This window comes from Misgurnus anguillicaudatus, chromosome 4 (genome assembly GCF_027580225.2).
Source record: "Misgurnus anguillicaudatus chromosome 4, ASM2758022v2, whole genome shotgun sequence".
Lineage (NCBI taxonomy): Eukaryota > Metazoa > Chordata > Actinopteri > Cypriniformes > Cobitidae > Misgurnus > Misgurnus anguillicaudatus.
Window position 1 is genome coordinate 17492766 of NC_073340.2, and position 23930 is coordinate 17516695.

A 23930-nucleotide genomic window follows, 5' to 3' on the forward strand; every position below is an offset into this window, starting at 1 on the left:
CAGGCTTGGAGTTTACTTTATTGTGTCTATATAAACATATCTGAATAAAATGCTATATCTCTATCCATTTATAAAAGCAGCCTTTTCTGAAAGAGATGTGACCTGAGTTGAGTGAATGAAAGAACATGCAACCAGATGGGAGTGCAGATTATCGTGTCTCTTACATAAGACAGTTGTGTGTGTGTGTGTGTGTGTGTGTGTGTGTGTGTGTGTGTGTGTGTGTGTGCATTGTTCACCCATATCTTGTATATGTGTGATTAAGTCGTTTATTTGACCCTGTTTAATCTTGAAGCTGGCTGGCAAGTGGAGGGGTGGCAGACATGAGTGAAGCTGAGGACGAGAGCAGAAGCAGCAGCTTGCGCAGGAAAAAACCTCCCTGGCTCAGACTGGACATCCCCAGCAACCTGAACACGGTGGAAGAACACAGTAACTTTCTCCAGGTAGACAGCAGTCAAAACAAAAGCCTTTTTTTATCTTTTCATGAAATGAAAAGGCTTTCAAAAAGAGGGTGCAGTCTTGCTCTTCGCACTATGCATGTACAGCGGACAAAATAAGTATTTGACACATCCACATTTTTATCAGTAAGGGGATTTCTAAGTGGGCTGCTGACACAAAATTTCCACCAGATGTAGCCATCAAGCCAAATATTGAATTCATACAAAGAAATCAGAACATTTAAGTATACAAGTTGAGTCATAATAAATAAAGTGAAATGACACAGGGAGTAAGTATTGAACACATTTTATTTAATACTTTGTAGAAAAGCCTTTGTTTGTGATAACAGCTTCTAGATGCCTCTTGTATGGAGAGACCAGTCGTCTGCATTGCTCAGGAGTGATTCTGTCCCATTCATCCACACAAATGGTCTTTAAATCTTGAAGGTTCCTTGGGCCTCTTTTATGAACTTTAATCTTCAGTTCTCTCCATAGATTTTCTATGGAATTTAGGTCAGGTGATTGACTGGGCAATTCAAGCAACTTGATTTTCTTTCTTTGAAACCACTTCATTGTTTCCTTGTCCTTGTGTTTGGGTCAGCTTTTTAGTATATAGCAGAATTTTATCCAGAATGTCCCGGTACATTTCTCCATTCATCCTGCCTTCAATAATATGAAGTCTGCCAGTACCCCTTGCTGAAAGCAGCCCCAAACCATGATGCTTTCACCCGCAAACTTAACTGATGTCATTTCACTTTATTTATTATGACTCAACTTGTATACTTAAATGTTCTGATTTCTTTGTATAAATTCAATATTTGGCTTGATGGCTACATCTGGTAGAGAAATCCCCCTACTGATAAAAATGCTGATGTGTTAAATACTTATTTTATCCGCTGTATACTAAGTATAGGATTATTGGTATAGGATCATTTGAAGTCACATTATCACAAATTGTGCAATATAATTACCAGATGACTTTAAGAATGTTAGAGTCTGGGAAAGAGATATGAAATCAATACAAAACCAAAGCACATGACAACAGTCAAATATAGTTCATATAGTTTCATTGTGCAAACTATCTTAACTGATAGATTACTTTCCAGAGAGTTGTTTATGTTGTAAATCACATTTTGTATTTTAGTACTGACTATACTGTATAAAGTGTACATATTTTAATAAATTTTCTTTATATTGAAAGAATATTCTATTATTCCCATGTCCTCCAGCCCGTCATGCGTAACAGCTTGTATCTGCGTAGTGCCAGTGTACCCACTGAAAATATGCAGATCAGATGCCCGCCGGGTGACCCCAATGCCTACCGCAGAACCTCGGCCCTGCGCAAACCCTCCATCTCTCAAACCATCAAGAGGTAAGATCTACAAATACTTTGACCAAACAAAATATTTTTTTATGTATGTATATGATATAGTTTATATACATTTCCAAATAATTCCCGTTAAGTTTTCAATTTGGAATATTTCCAAAATTCCCCATATTAAGTTCCCATAAAAAATTTCTGGGCTATACAGTATATCATGTATGAAGTTAATCTGTTTAGGGTCACATTTTGTAGCCTACTTTTACATAAGTGCATTTGTGTACAAACACAGGACCATATTATGCTACATTAGCATGTGTGTATAGCTAAATGCCTAGTAAACATAGCCGTTTAATATTTGATTTGTTTAGACCCTGTCGTAATGCCAGGAAAAGACTCATTTTATATGTCTTTGTGCTTTTCTATGTTAAAGTGAAATTTCTTATTTAATTTAAATGTGGGAAAGATCACTTTATATCATAATCACTTTTAGTGTTTTATTGTATTGATTTAACCGAAATCTTCAACTGGAGCCACAATGATGCATGATGATAAATAGTGCTCATCTTTTGGTGTTCTTTCTAACTGCATCTGTGCAAAGTTGTATAATATAAGCTCTTCTTTCATTTACTTTTTAACCCTCGTTCTACTACTTTCTGAAACAATAAGTTCCTGTGAACTTTCTGAATGAAACTAATTTTTCCATTTCTTGTTACTAAACTGGATTCTCTCCTATCTTCTCTTTCTTTCCCATGTTTTCTCTTTGCTTTTCCTCTCACTCTCCTCAAAGCCCCACAGGAAAGAGGGTTCGCTTTGAACAGATGAACACCATACTTATTAAAGGCCAGTGTTTCTCACGTCTAGAGCCACCCAGACGTCAGTCACTGCCCCAAATTTTCCTCAGGTACAGAAAAATCAAAGTAAATCCATGACAGTCTAAATTATTCACAACTTATTCAAAATAAGTTTCTATATACAATTACACTATTCACTATAGAGTGTTTTTTATACACTCACCTAAAGGATTTTAAGGAACACCTGTTCAATTTCTCATTAATGAAATTATCTAATCAACCAATCACATGGCAGTTGCTTCAATGCATTTAGGGGTGTGGTCCTGGTCAAGACAATCTCCTGAACTCCAAAATGAATGTCGGAATGGGAAAGAAAGGTGATTTAAGCAATTTTGAGCGTGGCATGGTTGTTGGTGCCAGACGGGCTGGTCTGAGTATTCCACAGTCTGCTCAGTTACTGGGATTTTCACGCACAACCATTTCTAGGGTTTACAAAGAATGGTGTGAAAAGGGAAAAACATCCAGTATGCAGCAGTCCTGTGGGCGCAAAAAGCCTTGTTGATGCTAAAGGTTAGAGGAGAATGGGCCGACTGATTCAAGCTGATATAAGAGAAACTTTGACTGAAATAATCACTCGTTACAACCGAGGTATGCAGCAAAGCATTTGTGAAGCCACAACATGCACAACCTTGAGGTGGATGGGCTATGACAGCAGAAGACCCCACCAGGTACTCATTGCCACTACAAATAGGAAAAAGAGGCTACAATTTGCACAAGCTCAGCAAAATTGGACAGTTGAAAACTGGAAAAATGTTGCCTGGTCTGATGAGTCTTGATTTCTGTTGAGACATTCAGATGGTAGAGTCAGAATTTGGAGTAAACAGAATGAGAACATGGATGCATCATGCCTTGTTACAACCGTGCAGGCTGCTGGTGGTGGTGTAATGGTGTGGGGGATGTTTTCTTGGCACACTTTAGGCCAATTAGTGCCAATTGGGCATCGCTTAAATGCCACTGCCTACCTGAGCATTGTTTCTGACCATGTCCATCCCTTTATGACCACCATGTACCCATTCTCTGATGGCTACTTCTAGCAAGATAGTGCACCATGTCACAAAGCTCGAATCATTTCAAATTGGTTTCTTGAACATGACAATGAGTTCAATGACTAAAATGGCCCCCACAGTCACCAGATCTCAACCCAATAGAGCATCTTTGGAATGTGGTGGAACGGGAGTTTCTTGTCCTGGATGTGCATCCCACAAATCAGTCCATTTATGCTATCCTATCAATATGGGCCGACATTTCTAAAGAATGCATCCTTGTTGAATCAATGCCACGTAGAATTAAGGCAGTTCTGAAGGCGAAAGGGGGTCAAACACAGTATTAGTATGGTGTTCCTAATAATCCTTTAGGTGAGTGTATTTCACAAGCAAGTTTTGCATAAACTTAAAGCCATCGTTTCTGACAAAAAATTTGTTTAAATTTGTTTAATTTATTTTTCATGACCACTTTGCAGCCTTAAACAAGCAGGTTTTGCTTCTGTCTCTTTAAGACTTCTGTATATAAATGACTTCTGTTATGGCCAACAACGTCTTCACCGATTAATAACTGAGCAGCTTAGTTTCAAATAGTGACCTTGGTGGACTGGGGAGGGACTTTTGAGTTCTTTAAGTATATCAAACTCTTTGATTCGGAAAAAACAAGGAAAATCTGGTTTACCACAGCATAGCATTTCATCTTTATTTAATCTAGTTAACCTTCATTAAAGAAATAAAACATTAGCCCCCGTGACAGCAGTTTGGCATTTGAACATACAAAAAACTGCAACTAAACCCCAACACTCCTTCTTTTTAGTAAAACACAAGCCGTTCCCTGAACCACCATCATTTTTCATTTGGGTTTAAAAGAATGTTACAACATACACACCCCTACACAAACATGAAAGAGAGACCCTTTCTACCTCTACACACAAAATTAGGAAAGTGTTAAAGCCAAGCCACACTGTGTCTGCCATCAAAGGTATTTGTACAGTAGAAGAAGGACATGTTATGGCATAATGTGTTATTCACAATAGTAGAAATAACATGTAGGCCTCTTTTGGCTATTTAAACTAAAAAAAAATACAGCGTGTGACTCATGCTGTATTTATGCAAAGTTTGTTCCGGACAGGTCACCAGTATTTATCTTGGGCAATGAGCTGGGTTGTGAATGCATCTTGTTATTACTAACACCTTGTGATTGATGGTATCAGGTGCTTTAAATCTAACTGTGTTCATGTCACATCAAAACTGTTGTCATTTTGAGCTTCGAGTTGTAAAAATGCTCTTTGTTGAACTCAAAATTATAAGTTAGTTGGCTATCTCTGGATTTTCTGGACATTTTACTTGACTGTCGTGATGTAATGGAAAAAGAACCAAAATGGCACCAAAATAACCAATTTGATATTTCTACTTAATAACATTCAGAAGGTTATTGCCGTCATGTTTTTGCTTGTGTAAATTGGTAGTCTTTATGAAGTGAACTTAATTGTTTAAGTGCACTGTACAATAGGGCTGCACGATAAATCGCATGCGATTGTCATGCACATCTCATCAATAGTTGTTGATTTAACATATTTTTTTACAGTGCTGGGTTGTTTAAATTCAAATACTGGGTTAGTTCAACAAATGGTTGGATAACAACAACAACAACAACTCAGTATTGGTTTATTTACCCTGCCATGGGTTAAAACAACCCAAAATTTTTAGAATGTATGTTTGGGCAACTCTTTTGCCTTTTTAACTTGCTATGAGACAAGAATTATGATTACAGTGCATTTTTCATCGGATGTACATTGTGGGTAAAAAAGTCATCAAGAAGATTTCAGACCACGATGAAAGACACCGTATGATGTGTTTGTGTTTGTGCGTGTACATGTGGTCGAGAGTAAACTGAGTCACTTAGTTTGAGTGCTCATGTTTATCTCAGGTTGCGGCACGTCCCTTTCCCTTTAGTCAGATGAGCTTCGTACTGGAAGAGACAGCGGCAGGAGTTATGAGCAGTTTTATGGTCTTTTTAAAACGAGTTGCTTTGAGGACATTAAGCTGAAGGAATACAAGTGAAGAGTTGTTTAACTGAATTTTGATTCTTTTGTGGAGTTGGGTTTCTGGCACAATTCAAATGACATTTTGTGACATTAATATGTCATGAAAAGACAAGTCAGTATACTTATCTGTCAACTCTTCACCTCAGACATGACCTTCCTCGCATCTTGGGATGAGTTCGACAGGTAGGGGAGTATTGAGTGATTATGCTTGCGGTGTGTGATATTGTACCATCTTTTTGGTGAGGATTTAATCTAACGTTTAGGTGAATTCGTGAAAATCAAAACTTTGAGCTTGTATAATAAAGCGCAATGTGTTTTTAAAGTTGTTGCATTTGGAAGCTGTGGGAAACTGCAGCAAGATAAACCGCAAGTAAGCAATGTTTTCCCCACCGTTATCTAACTAAATTTAATTATGATATTATTTTTCGTATTGAATTGTACATTTTTGACTGAATGGTTTATGTTGAATTTATAAATATCAAGCAGGTTTCTTAAAAAAAATTCTGTTTTAGTTTATGGCGTATTACACAGCTGTCTACTTGATTCTGATAAGTCAGTCACCGCAAGTTTAGGTACAATGACTGATCAACTGTGTATTTTACCGTATCCATGGCTAGTTACATTATTCTTCATTTCATGCTTCTCATATGACAAAATAATCTAAACCTAATTCAAGATTTCACGTAAATTAATTTATCTGGTAAATATCTGTCATTACTTTTGCATTGCATTGCTTTTGACTGGAAATGTTGAACTAAAAAATGGGTAACGGGAAGTGTCCCACCACTCTTTCTCTCTCTCTCTCTCTCTCTCTCGCTCGCTCGCTCTTCTGCCTTAAATGGTCTCCTCTCAGCTTGTAATGATCCACAGCCCAACTCTGTTATTACTACACACTCTTTACTCTAAACACTAGTGATATCTCACTGTACTCCCAGCTTTTACACACACTTCAAACACTCAGAGAGAGAGAGAGAGAGAGAGAGAGAGAGAGAGACTCTTGAGGTTTTTCCTATTACATATGTTTGTATGCTTGCTGTGATAAATTGATACATCAGGTCTAATAAATAAATGTTGCTGTGACTGCAGGGGCACAGCAGACTGGTTTGGGATCAGCAATGATTCTGATGCCACACAGAAATGGCAGCGGAAGAGCCTGCGGCACTGCACCCTGCGCTACGGCAAGCTGAAGCCTCAGGTGATCCGGGAAATGGATCTTCCCAGCCAAGACAATCTTTCCATGACCAGTACGGAGACGCCTCCTCCTCTATACATCCCCCCAGCACAGCATGGCATGCAGAGGGTACACTTTTGTTCATACCAATACATGTCTGATAGCACCTTTGTGATCCTTTGATAATCAAATAATGAGATTAGGAGCATCAAAGTTTGATTTCACATTAATTTCAATCTTTAGCATGACCTCACTTAGTCAACATTAAAGTTATCAAGGTTATATTTTCACCGAATGTTCTTTACATTATGCAGGATGATTTTATGTAAAAAACAACACATACATGAATATTTACTCATTTGCTATGAACACCTCACAGTTTGTACACACATGGCTCAAAAAGACACACTTGATTGATCGTGACTCATTGTTTGGTCTCTGCAGATCGTGGACCCGCTGGCTCGGGGTCGAGCGTTCCGTAACATAGATGAAGTGGACGGCTTTGGTATACCTCAGACCCCCATCACCCCGTGTGCCGTCTCCCTCTGCTCCTTAACCAGCTCCCGCTCTGGTTTCAATCGACCTCCCCGTAGACGCAAGCGTGAGTCCGTCGCCAAGATGGGCTTCAGAGCGGCCGCAGCTTTGGTGAAGGTACAACTCTGCTGGTGGCGCCTCATTGACATACACGAACTGTTTACTACACACACAGAACACAAATAGGTGATTCTCACGAAATCCAGAATTAAAAAGGTGTCCAGCATCAGATTTTTTAAGATGAAGGTCTGAACTTACTATAACCATTATTTTTAGAGAATTTAAAACATATTTCCTATAGAATTATTTACATATTTTTAGATTATCATTATAAAAATTATCATTACCGCAACATGATATTATATTAAATATATGTAGTTACAAACTTATGTTTCGGTAATGAGAACTAAAAAGTTGTCTATGTACTATATGACAAACAAAATTAAAAATTTTATTCTTATCTTTAAAAATAAGAACTGCTTACCTGGGAGCCATCTTGAGTCTCACAGTCAATTATGTCCCTTCCAACTATTTTTTTTAAATTAGTTCCTTGAGGGCTTAAACAATGATTGAAAATTGTTGCGGAGGATGAGAAAATTGGTCACATTTATATTCCTTATTATTGTCTCTACATTTACCAATGATCACCAAATACCACGTGTTTCTTTACTGTAAATGTGTAAAAAGCTTTTTATTTTTTAGATTTTTTAATTATAAATATTTCCATGTCAAAGAACCCAAATCCAGTCATGGACACTTGCGGTAATGAAAATTTTCCCCTTAAATATGGAAAAACAACAAAATTGGTTTTTATGATGTCATTTGAAATCATGTACAAAATAAGAGATGTTTGTAACTGTATGCTTCTTATTTTGATACTCTTAATTGCATTTACTTTTTTATCAAAATGTGTCATGATACCTCATAAGTCTTATTTCGCGAGAATCACCCAAATGCGTTTAACATTCAACCTTAGATGCATTTAACGCTCGTGGGCCCAGAAATCAGGTTTATTTAAATAGCACTGAACAAAACAAAATAATTTGTGCTCTTGATTTTAATTCCTGGTGTCACCAGACAAAACAAGTCAATGCCAGATAGGAAAAAATAACAGGATTGAGAGATTCCTTCTTGGCCATTGGTAGTCATTCACATTTTGATTTAAGTCAATATTCATTTGTGACGTAAAACAGTGGGCACCCAATAAACCTAGCCATAGCGATTATCGTAGATTACATAGGAGGCTCACTTTGACATCCTTGTAAAAAAACACAATAAATATTGCATTCACTCATAAAATCTGGCTTGACTTGTTGGCTGGGATTTGGCCTAGTTCATTTTAGTTCCTCTGTCCAGATGACCAGACTATAGATCTGAAACAGTGTTAACAGATGGCCATGATAAATCCATGGGAATGTTCAGCTGTTAGTCAACTCTAGAACAGGTTGATGTAATCCCTGCCCAACCATGGAAATGGCACAGCTGTATTCCACAAGTTTACAGATGTTATTGTGCATTTTGTATTTGTTTGTAGGTACATCAATGGGAATTTTGAGTAGACTGCTGTGAATGATAGTGTTAAAAAATGATAATAACTCTAAGAATGGTTGTTGCTGGTGGTTTCAGGGGCGCTCTTTGCGGGAAGGTACCGTTCGACGAGTCCACCGGCGCAGCTTTGCCACAGCCAGTTTCTTGGATGAGGATACTGTGGATTTCCCAGATGAACTGGACACATCCTTCTTTGCCAAGGTAAAGCCAGCTGTAGAAACATGCCATTACAGCCCAGTGAGTCAATACCATCTCAATGATGCCACCTAGGGGTTAGCATACGTAAACACAGTCAATGTGTCCTAATTCTAAAATTTAATGTACACTAGTAAACAAGTTTGCAAGACTCTCTCCTCATATGTCATTTGTTTGATGAACATAGTACCGTACCAAACTTAAAGGGGCCATGGCACAAGACTTTTTTAAGATGTCAAATAAATCTTTGGTGTCCCCTGAGCACATATGTGAAGTTTTAGTTGTGTTCTTCAGGATGGGCTTCCACATGAAGAGCTGTCCACGTACGCGGACGAGGTGTTCGAATTGTCCTCTGAAGCCGATGTCAAAGAAACTGATGGCACGACTGCGGCAGATGAGAGGGATCTGACAGGAAGTGCCCTAGATAAGACAGAACTAGAGAGAAGCCACTTAATGCTGTGAGTCCCACATCTTTCGTGAAGACCAACACAGAATTCTTCCGGTTCAACCTCTGAAATGCTCTACTGTCTGTCTATTCATCTCTTTTTCTTTATATCACAGACCTCTTGAGCGAGGCTGGCGTAAGGGAAAGGATGGCACTGTGGTTCAGCCTAAATTGCGCTTACGTCAGGAGGTGGTAAGCGTTAGTGGTCAGCGGCGCGGGCAGCGTATAACCAGACCCGTTAAAAAGCTTTTTGCCAAGGAGAAGCGACCTTACGGGCTCGGCATGGTGGGCCGGCTGACTAACCGCACCTACCGCAAACGCATCGACAGCTATGTGAAGAGACAAATAGAAGATATGAATGACCACAGGTATAAACCATAACTCTTTTTAGGGGGCTGAGATGCTTTTTAGTTGAATTATAGATGTTTGATGAATTTACGTTTGTTTTTATGACCACAGGCCTTTCTTTACTTATTGGATCACCTTTGTCCATTTGCTGATTACCATCTTGGCAGTTTGCATCTATGGCATCGCTCCTATAGGCTTTTCACAACACGAGGCAATAGATTCGGTAAGCAAAACTATGTGTTGTGTTACACTGTCTTTGTGTTTATTTCGCTGTGTAACATATTGTCATTTGCTGTAGGTATTACGAAATAAAGGAGTGTACGAAAGCGTCAAATTTGTGCAGCAGGAAAACTTCTGGGTTGGACCGAGCTCTGTAAATATATTTATTTTATATATTGTCATTTTGGATAATGGTCTTACTCAGTAAATATTAAAGGATTAGTTAATTTTCTTTAAAAAAATCCAGATAATTTACTCACCACCATGTCATCCAAAATGTTGATGTCTTTCTTTGTTCAGTCGAGAAGAAATTATGTTTTTTGATGAAAACATTCCAGGATTTTTCTGATTTTAATGGACTTTAATGGACCCCAACACTTAACAGTTTCAATGCAGTTTAAAATTTCTGTTTCAAAGGACTCTAAACGATCCCAAACGAGGCATACAGTTCTTATCTAGCGAAACGATTGTCATTTTTGGCAAGAAAAATAAAAAATATGCACTTTTAAACCACAACTTCTCGTCTTCCTCTGGTCTTGTCGTCATCACGTCAAGAGGTCACAGATGACGTATCGAAAATACGCCCCAGTGTTTACAAGTGTGGAGAAAGAGGACCGTTCTGACGTTGTTGTATGTGGAATGTTACTAATTAATGTCTTTGTGTCAGTTTATTGTTTTAAATGGTCCGCAAATGTGCGTTTCATATATGTAACACGTGACCTTTCCATGTCATTATGCAATTACGTGAGGTCGCGCTGGCTCGTCACACAGCCAGAGGAAGAAGATAAGTTGTGGTTTAAATGTGTATATTTTTTATTTTTCTTGCCAAAAATGACCCTTATGCCTCGTTTGGGATCATTTAGAGTCCTTTAAAACTGCAATTTTAAACTGCATTAAAACTGTTAAGTATTGAGGTCCATTAAAGTCCATTAAAATGAGAAAAATCCCGGAATGTTTTCCTCAAAAAACATAATTTCTTCTCGACTGAACAAAGAAAGAAATCAACATTTTGGATGACATGGCGGTGAGTAAATTATCTGGATTTTTTAAAGAAAATGGTTTATATTTTCAAAGAATCTTCTTTACATCACATTGGATCATTTTCTGTAAAAAACAGTAAATCACAGAAAACGTTTTTACCTTCTTTGTACCCCACAAATCTGTATAATATATCCTACTTCAATCATCGTATGTTGTTTCTACTGCTATTAAGTTCATTTCCTCTTACTGTCCTGCAGGAGGCGCTCATTCACCTTGGGGCCAAATTCTCACCCTGCATGCGTCAAGATCAGGAGGTGCACGAGCTCATTCAGCATAAAAGGCAGAGCGAGCGTCATTCGGCGTGCTGCGTTCGCAATGACAAATCAGGCTGCTTGCAGACCTTGCAGGAGGAGTGCTCAGTCAGTTCCTGCACCCTACCTCACATGACACATATCTCCTGTAAGGTGTGTGCTTGACCTATTTTCATACAAATGAGTTAAGGCATCTGTCCCTTTCATTTTCATGTCTTCAGAGCACACTTGCATTATGGGTGAAGTGGCCTCAGCACCCAAGTGCTCCACATCTTGAAGGGAAACTGCGTCAGTATGGCTCTGTGTGCCATCAAGACCCCAGGTACATCACTTACCCTTCTTACAAAATATATATTATCTTAAAGGGACATGCCACTTTTAAAAAAAATAGACTCATTTTTCAGCTTCCCTAGAGTTAAGCATTTGATTTTTACTGTTTTGAATTCTTTCAGCTGATCTCTGGGTCTGGCAGTACCACTTTTAGCATAGCTTAGCACAATCCATTGAATCTGATTAGACCATTAGCATTATGCGCAAAAATGACCAAAGAGTTTCAATATTTTATTTTTTTCCGATTTAAAACTTGACTCTTCTGTAGTTACATTGTGTATATGATATTACACAGTGCCTGAAAATAGTCCCCTGCTTTTGAAAGTTACCAAGGGGACTATTTTTTGGGGCTCATAATATCATTGCGCCTGCTGCAGCCATGTTACATCAGCAAAGTCCTTGATTGTTACACCAGAATGAGAGTATAGAATTTTCCGTCTGTCTTAGTACACGATGTAACTACAGAAGAGTCAAGTTTTAAAATAGGAAAAATATCAAAACTATTTGGTTATTTTTTTAGCGCAATGCTAATGGTCTAATCAGATTCAATGGATTATGCTAAGCTATGCTAAAAGTGGTACTGCCAGACCCAGAGATCAGCTGAATGGATTCCAAAACAGTAAAAATCAAATGTTTGACTCTGGGGAAGCTGGAAAATTAGCATATTTTAAAAAGGTGGAGTGTCCCTTTAATTAATCCACACTGCCTGTTGATGAAGTGATCTCATTTCAATTATTAATGATATTAGGATTTGTTTGGAGCCCGCTTCTGTTAGTCCACACGAGTGGCCTGATGACATCACCAAGTGGCCAGTGAGTTTCTGGACAGGTAGCCACAACATTTCATTGTATCGCATTGTTTTGTACTTTTATAAGCTATGTTCCCCCTTACAGGTATGCACCAGGTACAGCACAGGGAATCACACGAACCTGCCACATATTGACTGTGTCATCACTGGAAGACCCTGCTGCATTGGTACCAAAGGACGGTGAGGAGAACCCACAGTCATTTGTTAAAATATTATTTGCCATTAGTAACCGCATGATTGTGACACTTTATAGCTGCTTTTATTAACTTACTCACTACTATCTAATGTATTTCTTCTAAACTTTATTATGCCTGATTCAACCAATCATTCTTTTTATTTTTTTAATTCCTCAGACATATAAACTCTTTGTAAGTGCGACACACTGTACATGTCTAATACGCGTATATTGTGATTTGACCAGGTGTGAAATTACATCAAGAGAGTACTGTAACTTTATGAAAGGGTACTTCCATGAAGAGGCCACACTCTGTTCCCAGGTCAGCAAGCATGTCTTTCTGTTGTATGTAGTAATGGGTTCAATCCCAGAGACATCTCTCACATACTGCTAAAATATGTATAACTTGAATGCACTGTAAGTCGGTGTTTTACACACTGCCACCAGGAGGTGTAATGTGCTACAAATGTGCACCAGACAGCCAGCAGATCCACTCAGCATACAAACCTTTAGATCCACAATGGAGTTTGTATAATAACAGCTAAAGCTCATTGTGATGATAAGCACTTGTTGATCTCAGGTTCATTGCATGGATGATGTGTGCGGCCTACTGCCTTTCTTAAACCCAGAGATCCCAGATCAGTTTTATCGGCTGTGGCTCTCTCTCTTCCTGCACGCTGGGTGAGTAGGAGGTGTGATTTGTCACAGGGGTCCTGTGTGAGTTACAGTTTTACGATGAATGAAAAATATTATATAAAGACATGCTTGAATGATTAAACCACTTGCTGGTTTTCTCTCCGTCTCTGCAGGATCCTGCACTGTCTGGTGTCTGTGTGCTTCCAAATGACCATTCTGAGGGATTTGGAGAAGCTAGCAGGCTGGCTGAGAATCTCCATCATCTACATCCTCAGTGGGATTACGGGCAACCTCGCCAGTGCCATCTTTCTGCCATACAGAGCTGAGGTACAGGAGGATTACAGCTTCATTAGTCCAGATCAGAGCTCTTCAGCTGGCAGTCAGTAGGGCAGATGCAGGAGCAAGACCCCATGAAATTAGAGTTGGAGATTTGTTGTTTTTATTTATGTCTGTTGGCTGTAAAGTCATCTATATGTTAGTGCGTTCCTAAAATCTTATATTGTTCCTGTGCCTCAATGAATAAAACATTGCATTGGCGACACGAAAGAAACATAAAGCCAAAAATCGGCCAATAGGGTAAGAAAATTTTTTTTGAACTTTTTTCTTAAACACCTAGTTCAAGAACAATTCAAGAAAATTTTTCTTACCCCATTGGCAGATTTTTTTTGTTGCTTGTTTTAAGCACAAATTCACTTAAATTTTATATTTTTTTCATATTTTTATGACTTATTTTCTTAGGTTTCTTATTTTCTTTCATTGTGCCCATCAAAAAAAAAAAACATCTTAATTTAAGAATTTTTAGATATCTGTACTAAAAACTAGACAAAAATACTCATTTTCATTTTTTGCCGTGTATGGGTTCGATCCTAAAACACATACTGATAAAAATAAATATATAAATTGAACGCACTGTAAGGTGCTTTGAATAAATGCATTTTATGTCAAATACATAAAAGTACCCAAATACGTTTAGGACCAAGGCTCAATAAGAGATTATAAGGATAACAAGAAAAAAACTCACTATTTTTGTACAGTAAATGTATATTTTCTAGTGCTGGGCAAAGATTAATCGCGATTAATCGCATACAAAATAAAAGTGATTTTTTTGCATAATATATGCATGTGAACTGTGTGTAATTATTATGTATATTTAACCACACACACATACATATATTCATTTCAGAATTTTTTATTTATATACAATTGCTTTATTTATTTATATATAATATAGAATATATACAAATAGTATTGTTGTATTTTGTATGCGATTAATCGCGATTAATCTTTGCCTAGCACACATTTTTTCATCATGCTTATGTGAGATTAAATGCTAAGGCAGGTATTTTAAATTTTTTCCTTAGTTTTCACATTTAGAAAAGACATCTAGGGGCGGTTTCGTGGACAGGGTTTAGATTAAGCAAGGACTAGGCCTTAGTTATATTAGGACATTTAAAGGTGCACTGTGTGATTTTTAGAAGGACCTCTTGACAGAAATGCAAAATAATATACAAAACTATATTATCAGGGGTGTATAAAGACCTTTTTATAATTAACCGTTATGTTTTGTTACCTTAGAATGAGCCATTTTTATCTACATACACAGAGGGTCCCCTTACGTGGAAGTCGCCATTTTGTGCCGCCATGTTTCTACAGAAGCCCTTAACGGACAAACTTTTTTTACTAAGTTGTCTCCGTCAATAGCATGTGTTTACGGTGGCGGCTACCATAGCTTCTCTATGCGCTTCAAAAGCGAGGGGTGAGCGGTGGACTGAGCCGTTGGTTGCAGTTCGCAACCTCACCACTGAATGCCGCTAAAAATTACACACTGCACCTTTAAGTCGTTTTTACAAACAAACTTTGTTGTCTGGTGTGCAAAAAAATGTCACTGGTATATGTTAAAATACGTCAGTAAAAGTTTTTTTTATTATGGCAGCTCAAACATGCATTTTAGTCTGGAATTAAGATAAACCCTGTCCAGGAAACCACTCCCTAATCTGTTACATTTGTTATTGTTAGTGTTTTAGACAAAAAGTTAAATGCTTTCTCCATTGGAAGTCCCTATGAATAAAAGCATCTGCTACACGAACGTTTATTTGTTGGTTGAGCTTGTAAAGTCATGTTTTGAAAGGTCATGCAGACATTTTGAAAGCTAGGATGTATCCCCTACACTTGAATATCTCCAATTACTTTAGTTTTAATAAATACATATTTCATGCTTTATAAATATGCAAACAGTTAACATGCCAAGACCTGATAATAACTGTAAAAAGTCATTAAGCCCTCCCAAGAGATTAGCTGAAGAGATTAAAGGATGATTGGATCCGTGCAAGTAAACCCTCTTCTTTCCTGTATTATTTTGATGGCAGGTGGGTCCAGCAGGTTCTCAGTTTGGCATCTTGGCCTGTCTGTTCGTGGAGCTGTTCCAGAGCTGGCAGATCCTCGCACGACCGTGGAGAGCCTTCGCCAAGCTCTCATGCGTGGTGCTCTTCCTCTTCACCTTTGGCCTGCTTCCTTGGATCGATAATTTCGCCCACATCTGTGGATTCGTCTCGGGCTTCTTCCTCTCCTTCGCCTTCCTGCCCTACATCAGCTTCGGACGCGAGGACAAGTACCGCAAACGTGTGCAGATCCTCGTTGCCCTCACGCTTTTCTTGGGCATATTCTCCGGCTTCGTCGTGCTTTTCTACGTGTACCCTATCAAGTGCGAGTGGTGCGAGCTCCTCACCTGCATTCCATTGACGGACAAGTTTTGTGAGAAGTACGACCTCAATGCTCACCTCCACTGAGGACTGGCTGCAATGGAGGGCAGTGGGACGCCACATTGAACTTTTGGCAAACGGACAATCTTCATTAGTCTGAAACCCTTTAAGTACTTCATACAGAAGATTTTATTGTTTTAAAGGTGTCATTATCAAAAAACAGCACTCCCCAGGAGGGATAGTTATTCCAACAGTGCCTTCTTAGTACCACCAACTGCCATATCTATTGGACTGGAGCACTTTTAAGACCTGTATGTGTATAGGGCTACAGTGTTGTTTAATACTCGGTAGTGTTTTAGCTACCTGCTCACATGTTAAAGAGAATACAATGTGAACAAATGACTAAGTCTAAATGTCTTTTTCCGTCTTTTACTTCTGAAAGATAATGGCACTTACCAAAACCTATTAAAGGGACACTCAACTTTTTTTGAAAATATGCTTATTTTCCAGCTCCCCTAGAGTTAAACTTTCGAGTTTTACCATTTTGTAATCCATTCAGCTGATTTCCGGGTCTGTCAGTACCACTTTTAGTATAGCTTAGCATAATCCATTGAATCTGATTAGACCATTAGCATCACGCTAAAAAATAACCAACGAGTTTCGATATTTTTCTTGTTTAAAACTTGAGTCTTCTGTAGTTACATCGTATACTAAGACAGACGGAAATTTAAAAGTTGCGATTTTCTAGGTCGATATGGCTTGGACTATACTCTCATTCAGGAGTAATAATCAAGGACTTTGCTGCCATAACAAGGCTGCGGGAGGTGCAGTGATGTTGCGCAGCGCCTGAAAATAGTCCCCTGCTATTGAAAGACACTAAGGGGACTATTTGCAGGAGCTGCGTGGTATCATTGCACCTCCTGCAAGTTTGAAACAGAAAAATGTCGAAACTCATTGGTTATTTTTGAGCGCGATGCTAATGGTCTAATCAGATTCAGTGGATTGTGCTGAGCTGTGCTAGAGGTGGTGGCACCGGACCCGGAGATCGGCTGGATTCCAAAACGGTGAAAAGCAAGTGTTTGGCTCTACGGGAGCTGGAGAGTGAGCACGTGTTCAAAAGAAGTGGAGTGTCCCTTTAAGCTGCTTATGGTACATAGGCAGCGTGTTGAAGCGTCATAGCATAACGTGCATATAAAGGCGCATAGAAGTGCTTTAAATACTTTTCTACCCTAACATAATATCTAAATGTATGCACCACATACCTATAGCAGATATTTAATAATATACTCTTTCATGAGTCCAAAATGTTCCCTATTATTTCCATTCTGCAAAAAGCACAGCTCTCCGAACCCCGAGACTCTGACACGTGGTTGTCTGTTCTTGAGAGAGCTGCATGCGTTTGCATACTCATCTCAGGCCTCTTTGACAGACAGAGGACATGCACAGATGATTGGTCCTGATCTCAGAGCAGCTCTTTGTGCTGTAAGTGTGTGGGGGAGGATCGCGCGTGGTTATCCTGTACCGCGCCGCCTGCCATCAGCCTGAAGGATCTGCGGGAGTCTGAAGAGCACATCAGCGAATTAATGGAGCCCCGTCTTCACGGTCCAACGTCTCTCTTCCACCTCACGTTAAAAACCAAGAGAAGAAGGCTCCTCTATTGAGAGCTATGCTAATTATAAGGCTCCCATCCCCCGTTTCCTTAATGTAGCAAACACAACACAACAAACCTTGTGTTAGTTTAGCCGAGATGGTAATTAAAAGCTAGCTAATGAATGTGTGTGCTGCAGCAGTCACTCAAGTGCTCTTCTGCCGGCGTTCACCGATCCTTAAACAGTGCCGCTGTGGCATAAAGTCTCAAATCTTTAATCAGGAACAAGTCTCAGCATTCTTTGCCATCATAGTTGCTTATATTTGTAAAGAGATTTTGTTTTCACTTAGTCGGCTTCATATGTAGTCCCAAACATGTATACCTTTTTTATTTTGCGGACGAAACTATGTCTGCGCTTTCCCACTGCATTGTATGGCTCGGTACGACTCACTTTAGGAGGTTTTCCACTGTGTACTGTACCTAGTACGTGGTACTTTTTTAGTACCACCTCAGTTGAGGTACCAAGCATTACTAAACTGCAGTGGAAAAGCAAACCAAGCCAAAGTAATGCAAGCCAAGCCTAGTCGTACTACACAGTAAGGTAAGTTATTAAGATACTTTTCTTTTAAATTCACGTAGATTGCACTTATTGTTCTACAGCGCGATACCCAGTTGGTTTTCGTTTTTGTTTGTTATTCTTTTCTGTGATGTATTTTCGTGTAAGTGCAAGTATTTTATCATCAGTCGCCATTTAACGTAAAACATGCATGTTTTTACAGTAAAAGAGACGCAACATGCATGACGGGGATGATAAAATAATCAATAAGAAGTTTGAATCTTTAAATGAATGCTGAACCCCAAAGAAGCCAAACGAAGATTAGATGTTTTCTGTACCAAACCACAAATCAGCATTTGCTGGTAATCATAACAGTTACAAAGTGACTCATTCATTCCAACTCTTTATATCTTAGTAAAACAATGTTTTTGATATTCTAGAAAGGCATGTATTCAAGTTTTAGCTTAATAAAGATGGTTTACTATGATTTCTTATTCTCTTCAGTCCTGGTCAGTGCAGTTTACAAGATTGTGTTGTTAAAAGGCCAGATTTATTTGCTTTATTTTATGGTATAACATAACCAACCCCACTTGAAGAATAACCACATGCTTTTGTAAAGAATTGAATATGCAAGAGTCATGCATTTTGTATGTGTTTGTTTTAATCTTTTATTTTACAGTATAAAGTTTAATTATATTTGCATTTTGTTTGCTGATGTCATGTACCACACTTTGTCAACAATAAATGTTGTTTCTGCAATCTGGATAAAGAATAATGTGAGTAAAGAATAATAATGAGGTTAATAAACCTAACCGTTTAAATAATAAACAAATGTGTATGTGTTAAGATGTTTGACTCCTCTATTTAATATATATTACTGCCTCTTGGAGAACAGCCGGCCGTACTCCAGACAGAGACAAAGACGTGAGGACATCTATTGCTTTTGTAAAGGAATTTTATACCCAAGAGTTATAAATGTTGTCTTTATTGTTTGTCTTAATCTTTTATTTGACATTTTAACAATATAAAGTTTACTTATACTTGTTTTTATATTTGTTTTTTGTTTGTAGAAGTCATGTATCACACTTTGTCAACAATGCATGTTGTTCTTGCAATCTGGATGAAGAATAATGTGACTTTAATACTTCATTTATAATGTAATAGTTTAAATATTAAACAAATGTGTATGTGTTAAGATGTTTGACTTCTCTATTTAATAGATATTACTGCCTCTTGGGAAAACAGCAGACTGTACTCCAGACAGAGACAAAGACATGAGGACATCCATTGCTTTTGTAAAGGAATTTTATACCTAAGAGTTATAAATGTTGTCTTTATTGCTTGTCTTAATCTTTTATTTTACCTTTTTACAATATAAAGTTTACTTATACTTGTGTTTTGTTTGCAGAAGTCCTATACCAGACTATGTTGTTCCAGCTGTCTGGGTAAAGACTGATGTGAGTTTAACTTCGTTAAAAAATGTATCAGTTTAAAAGAGTAAACCAATGTGTGTGATTTGATTTTTGACTTCTGTATTTGATAGACATTACTGCCTCTTGGAGAACAGCAAACCATTCTCCAGACAGAGACAAAGACATGGACATCAAAACAGAAAATTAAGTAAGATGATGTATATTATGTACATTATTTATCTTTGTGCAGTTTGATTTGATGAATTACATTATTGTCTATATCTAATTTGTTAAGCCTCTTATTAGGGTAATTTGTCTTATATTCATATAAGTTACAAAAGCACAAGTTTTGGCTTAAAAGTGACACCATGTTTTAAAAATATTCCAGGTACTTGATCTTGGATTGTTTGGAGTGAACGCTGGAAAATAATGAAGCAGGAAATTAAAATGCTTGACTAAAACAATTTTTAGAAATCCTTCTGGAACTCTGAAATCTGCAAACATATTTTTTCCCATGTCTTGAATTGAATGTTAAAAGTATCAGTTCTTGGACTGGCAGTGTGTACTATATCATTTTTTCCTTACTCTTATTCATTTTATGTAAATGTATTTTCTAACTGTATTTTATGATTTTTTCTGTAGGCTGTAAGAAGTCCTTTGTGTGTACAGACATGACTGGAGATTAAAGTTACTAAATGTTGCTTTTTTCTAGCTGGTGTCATAAATACATTTGAAAATAATACCATGTTATCTAATACACATTTGCACATCTGTAAACATTCATTTTATATAGGATGTTTTTTTATATTTAACCAGTTGTTGTATATTGCTTTCTGTTATTACATCTGGGTTTTTTTGCCTGTTTATTGTTTAAAACAATTAAGTTAAGTAATTAACAATTAAGTTAATGTTTCTCTGTTAGCTTTTACTTTGGCTATTTCTTTGTTTTTATTTGATCCTTCTACTGTTATTTGTTTATTTGGCTATTTGGCAGAACATTTGACATTTCATTTATTTTGCTGTTATCTGAAATTATCCTTGTCACCATCAATAAAACTCTCTATATTTGCTTTATATCTGTGTTTTTCAATTACACATTTTACGGGATATAAATATATTTTGGTCACTTTATGGCTATTTTCTGGGGCATCTGGATAAGTTGTGGGTGGGTTCTGGGGTAAATATGGTAATTTTGGTTATTTTCTGGGTTACATTTGGGGTTTCTGGAAAAGTTGTGGGTAAGTTTGGGGATAAATGTGGTCATTTGGGCTCTTTTTTGGTTGTTATCTGGAGATTCCGGGAGAGCTGTGGGTGATTTCTCGAGGTGTGAAAGGGTTGCGGCTAAGTTATGGTCTGCTTTCGGCTAGATTCTGGATTACTTAAGGCAAGCAGCTCTGGGACCAATCAAGGACCGTAAGCCGTGGCGGCATGTGTGCCAAAAGAACAGCCTGAACTCAGCCATTTCTGGCCCTGAAAAATTTAGCTATCTGGGAAGCCTAGTCGTACTACGCAGTGGAAAAGATACAGTTTACACTTGTATCTTTTCTGTCGGTGGGCTGGTACCCTAAAGGGGGTCACACACCGGACGAGAAATGCAGCGTCGCACCATGAATCTAAAAACAGAACACATTATTTTTTATGAATGTATGCAAACGTCTGTCCGCTGTGACTCTGGACGCTGCTCACATAGTTTAATATCAAATAACATCATATTTGTCCCAAATTGTTAGCGATTAACATTGGCTGCTAAGTTATATTTGGCATTTTGAAGTAGACGCTATCTGACTAAGCTTGCGCAATTTAATGTGCACTTGCGGCGTACGATAACTCCGAGTTGCCTAGACATGACGCGGCTCATCTGGTGTGCAATCCCCTTAAGGTTCAGTTTTGTACCTTTACAGGTATTTTGTATCTTTACTAAACATAATACAATAAAAAATACCTTTTTTAAATACATTACTGTACCTTAAGGATCTATTGTGTACTTTAAAGGTACACACTAGATTCTTAAGGTACAGTAATGTATTTAAAAAGGTATTTTACCTTTTTAAGGTACACAAGGTTTGTTTCTTAAGGTACACAATAGGTACAACTTTTCAATACCCCATAAAGGTACAAAAATGAACCTTTGAGGGTACCATCCCAGCAACAGAAAAGGTACAGTTTTGTACCTTTTTTTCTGACAGTGTTGCAAATCTGATATTTACAGTTTGAGATTAACCTTAAAGGAACAGTATGTAGGATTGTGGCCAAAACTGGTATTGCAATCACAAAACGTGTGGCTAAAACTGGTACTGCAATCACACAACTGGTGGCCAATACACAACATGACAACATAAACATCAGTTGAGGGCTGCAACCCTTTTTAAATGACAATATCTTGGCCAGACCGCTGTTGTGAGTGATATAAGTATTTGAAATGAAAATTATTTCTAAATGTCTAGTGACATTTCAGGGCCATTTTATGATTACTTGATATAAATTTCTTCCTTTAATTGTAAAATGTAAGATTAAAATGTATTCATTTAAATTCACTTTGACACCCACCCTAGCTCCCTTTGGCACATTTATGAGGGTTCATGAGAGAAGTAATAATCCAATTTGTAAAAAAAAGAGATTCATTTGAGTCTGAGAATCATTTGATAAAAATGATTTGTTTGCAAACTGACTGATCCAGTTCTAGAGTTTAACTTATTGACTCAATGATCCGGTCATTGTGGTTAACAGCTCACTAGAGCGGAAGATTATCAATGAAAAACAACTTAAATTTTAGTGCGTTCCCCACACAAAGCCAATGTATGAATTCGCAAGACAAATTATATGTCAGACAGCTCATGTTGTTCAATTGTGTGATTCTTTAAAAGAAGGTGACCAGATGTTAAAACATTCAAAAAAGGTTTTGTCTCCATTGTTTAATTTATAGAGAAAAATAAATAAGATTTCAGTTATATTTTGACCATTGAACTAGGAAATTCAATTCAATTTTATTTATATAGCGCTTTTCACAATTGTTAACTGTTTCAAAGCAGCTTTACATGAATGGATGTAGGGGAAAACACAGAATAATCGATATAAGAAGCAGAATTCAGCGGCTAAGAATAAACCGTACAAGTGAGCGTAGTAATAATGTAACGTATATAGGAAAGTGCTAAGTTAAGCCAATGTTGGCTGACTCTACATGGAATGAAAAAACCCTGTGGGAAAACTCCTAGGAGGAGAAAACCCCTGCTTTTTATTTACAAAATCTGTTCACCGTAAAAGATCCATGTTTGTCCTTTTAAAGCTTGACAGCCACAGTCCCATTCACCTTCATTATGTGGAAAAGTTATTCCTCAGAAACTAAACTTTTATGTATCAAAGAAAAATTGGAAACACTTTATTTTAGAGTCTTTGTTACACATTTGTACTATAGTAAGTTCAACAAATATTACTTAGTACTTTACTGTATAAATACACTCTGCAAGGACACGTTTAAATAAAGTGTTACTGAAAGATTAAAGTGGTACAGTTTTGAGGCAACAAGATTGTAAGTAAACAATGACATTTCATTTTGAGCTTGAAGAACAACACCTTTAACTCATCTCATCCACTGTCTTTCTGACCTGCCTCACCTCTGTATGCTTCTTTTCCCGACTCAGATAAAGACAAAGGAGCAGCTGAGGGAAGCACCGCAATCAGATCTCTTTAGCAGCTCTATACATCAAACCCCACACAAGCTCTTCAGAGGAAATTAGTCATCCCTCCCCCAGTCCCATCCTCTCCGACCACTGGCCTATAGAGATGGTAATTTTAGGGTAAGAGGGCCATATCGCAAATCATTGATCAGAATCAAATCAGCATGCAGTGAGATATTCTAATCACTCTACTTCAATTGTGCATAACAGCTATTTGGTGATTGGTGGGCTGCTCTACCAACAGTGTGAATATTTGATATACATCTCTCTCTCTCTCTCTCTCTCTCTCTCTCTCTCTCTCTCTCTCTCTCTCTCTCTCTCTCTCTCTCTCAGTTTTCCACTGTGTACAGTACTTTGTACCTATATGTTTTAGTACTACCTGTGTAGGGTATGTCATCATCTTTGCTTTGTTGTACACATTTTTTGTACTGAAAAACATCCACATGCCAAGAATAACACCCTGTAGCCCAAGACAGCTTGCCCACTGAAGCTAAGCAGGGCTGAGCCTGGTCAGTACTTGGATGGGAGACCACCTGGAAAAACCAGTTGCTGCTGGTAGAGGTGTTAGTGAGACCAGCAGGGGGTGCTCACCCTGTGGTCTGTGTGGGTCCTAACACCCCAATATAGTGACGGGGACACTATACTGTCAAAAAGCCCTGTCCT

At 37.9% G+C, this 23930-nt stretch overlaps 1 protein-coding gene and 1 long non-coding RNA gene across 13 annotated transcripts in view; both read left to right on the top strand.

Annotated features, from left to right (window-relative positions):
• rhbdf1b (rhomboid 5 homolog 1b (Drosophila)) overlaps window positions 1-16439 on the top strand; it is a 33961-nt gene extending 17522 nt beyond the window's left edge. The window contains exons 2-19 of one of the 3 annotated variants that reach the window (XM_055176467.2): window positions 293-440; window positions 1664-1806; window positions 2546-2659; window positions 6724-6937; window positions 7253-7459; window positions 8969-9091; window positions 9380-9543; window positions 9647-9898; window positions 9990-10101; window positions 10177-10251; window positions 11336-11497; window positions 11611-11711; window positions 12468-12531; window positions 12613-12707; window positions 12949-13024; window positions 13283-13383; window positions 13512-13665; window positions 15705-16439. In XM_055176467.2, coding sequence (XP_055032442.2) covers window positions 321-440; window positions 1664-1806; window positions 2546-2659; window positions 6724-6937; window positions 7253-7459; window positions 8969-9091; window positions 9380-9543; window positions 9647-9898; window positions 9990-10101; window positions 10177-10251; window positions 11336-11497; window positions 11611-11711; window positions 12468-12531; window positions 12613-12707; window positions 12949-13024; window positions 13283-13383; window positions 13512-13665; window positions 15705-16124 — 2697 coding nt within the window. In that variant the 5' untranslated portion in view covers window positions 293-320 and the 3' untranslated portion in view covers window positions 16125-16439. Of the gene's footprint in view, window positions 1-292; window positions 441-1663; window positions 1807-2545; window positions 2660-5533; window positions 5821-6723; window positions 6938-7252; window positions 7460-8968; window positions 9092-9379; window positions 9544-9646; window positions 9899-9989; window positions 10102-10176; window positions 10252-11335; window positions 11498-11610; window positions 11712-12467; window positions 12532-12612; window positions 12708-12948; window positions 13025-13282; window positions 13384-13511; window positions 13666-15704 lie in introns of those variants that run through there. The other 2 variants (XM_055176468.2, XM_055176469.2) reach the window with 2 other exon arrangements.
• A 2252-nt stretch (window positions 16440-18691) lies between these two features.
• LOC141363705 (uncharacterized) lies at window positions 18692-20667 on the top strand. Of its 10 annotated transcripts, XR_012369242.1 has the most exons (7): window positions 18700-18957; window positions 19077-19126; window positions 19252-19313; window positions 19402-19476; window positions 19590-19638; window positions 19725-19801; window positions 19982-20667. It is a non-coding gene; the product is annotated as an uncharacterized lncRNA (long non-coding RNA). The 10 variants fall into 10 exon arrangements; XR_012369241.1 differs by having other exon boundaries at window positions 18696-18957; window positions 19252-19476; XR_012369243.1 differs by having other exon boundaries at window positions 18697-18957; window positions 19077-19105; window positions 19252-19476.
• Window positions 20668-23930: the final 3263 nt, after the last annotated feature.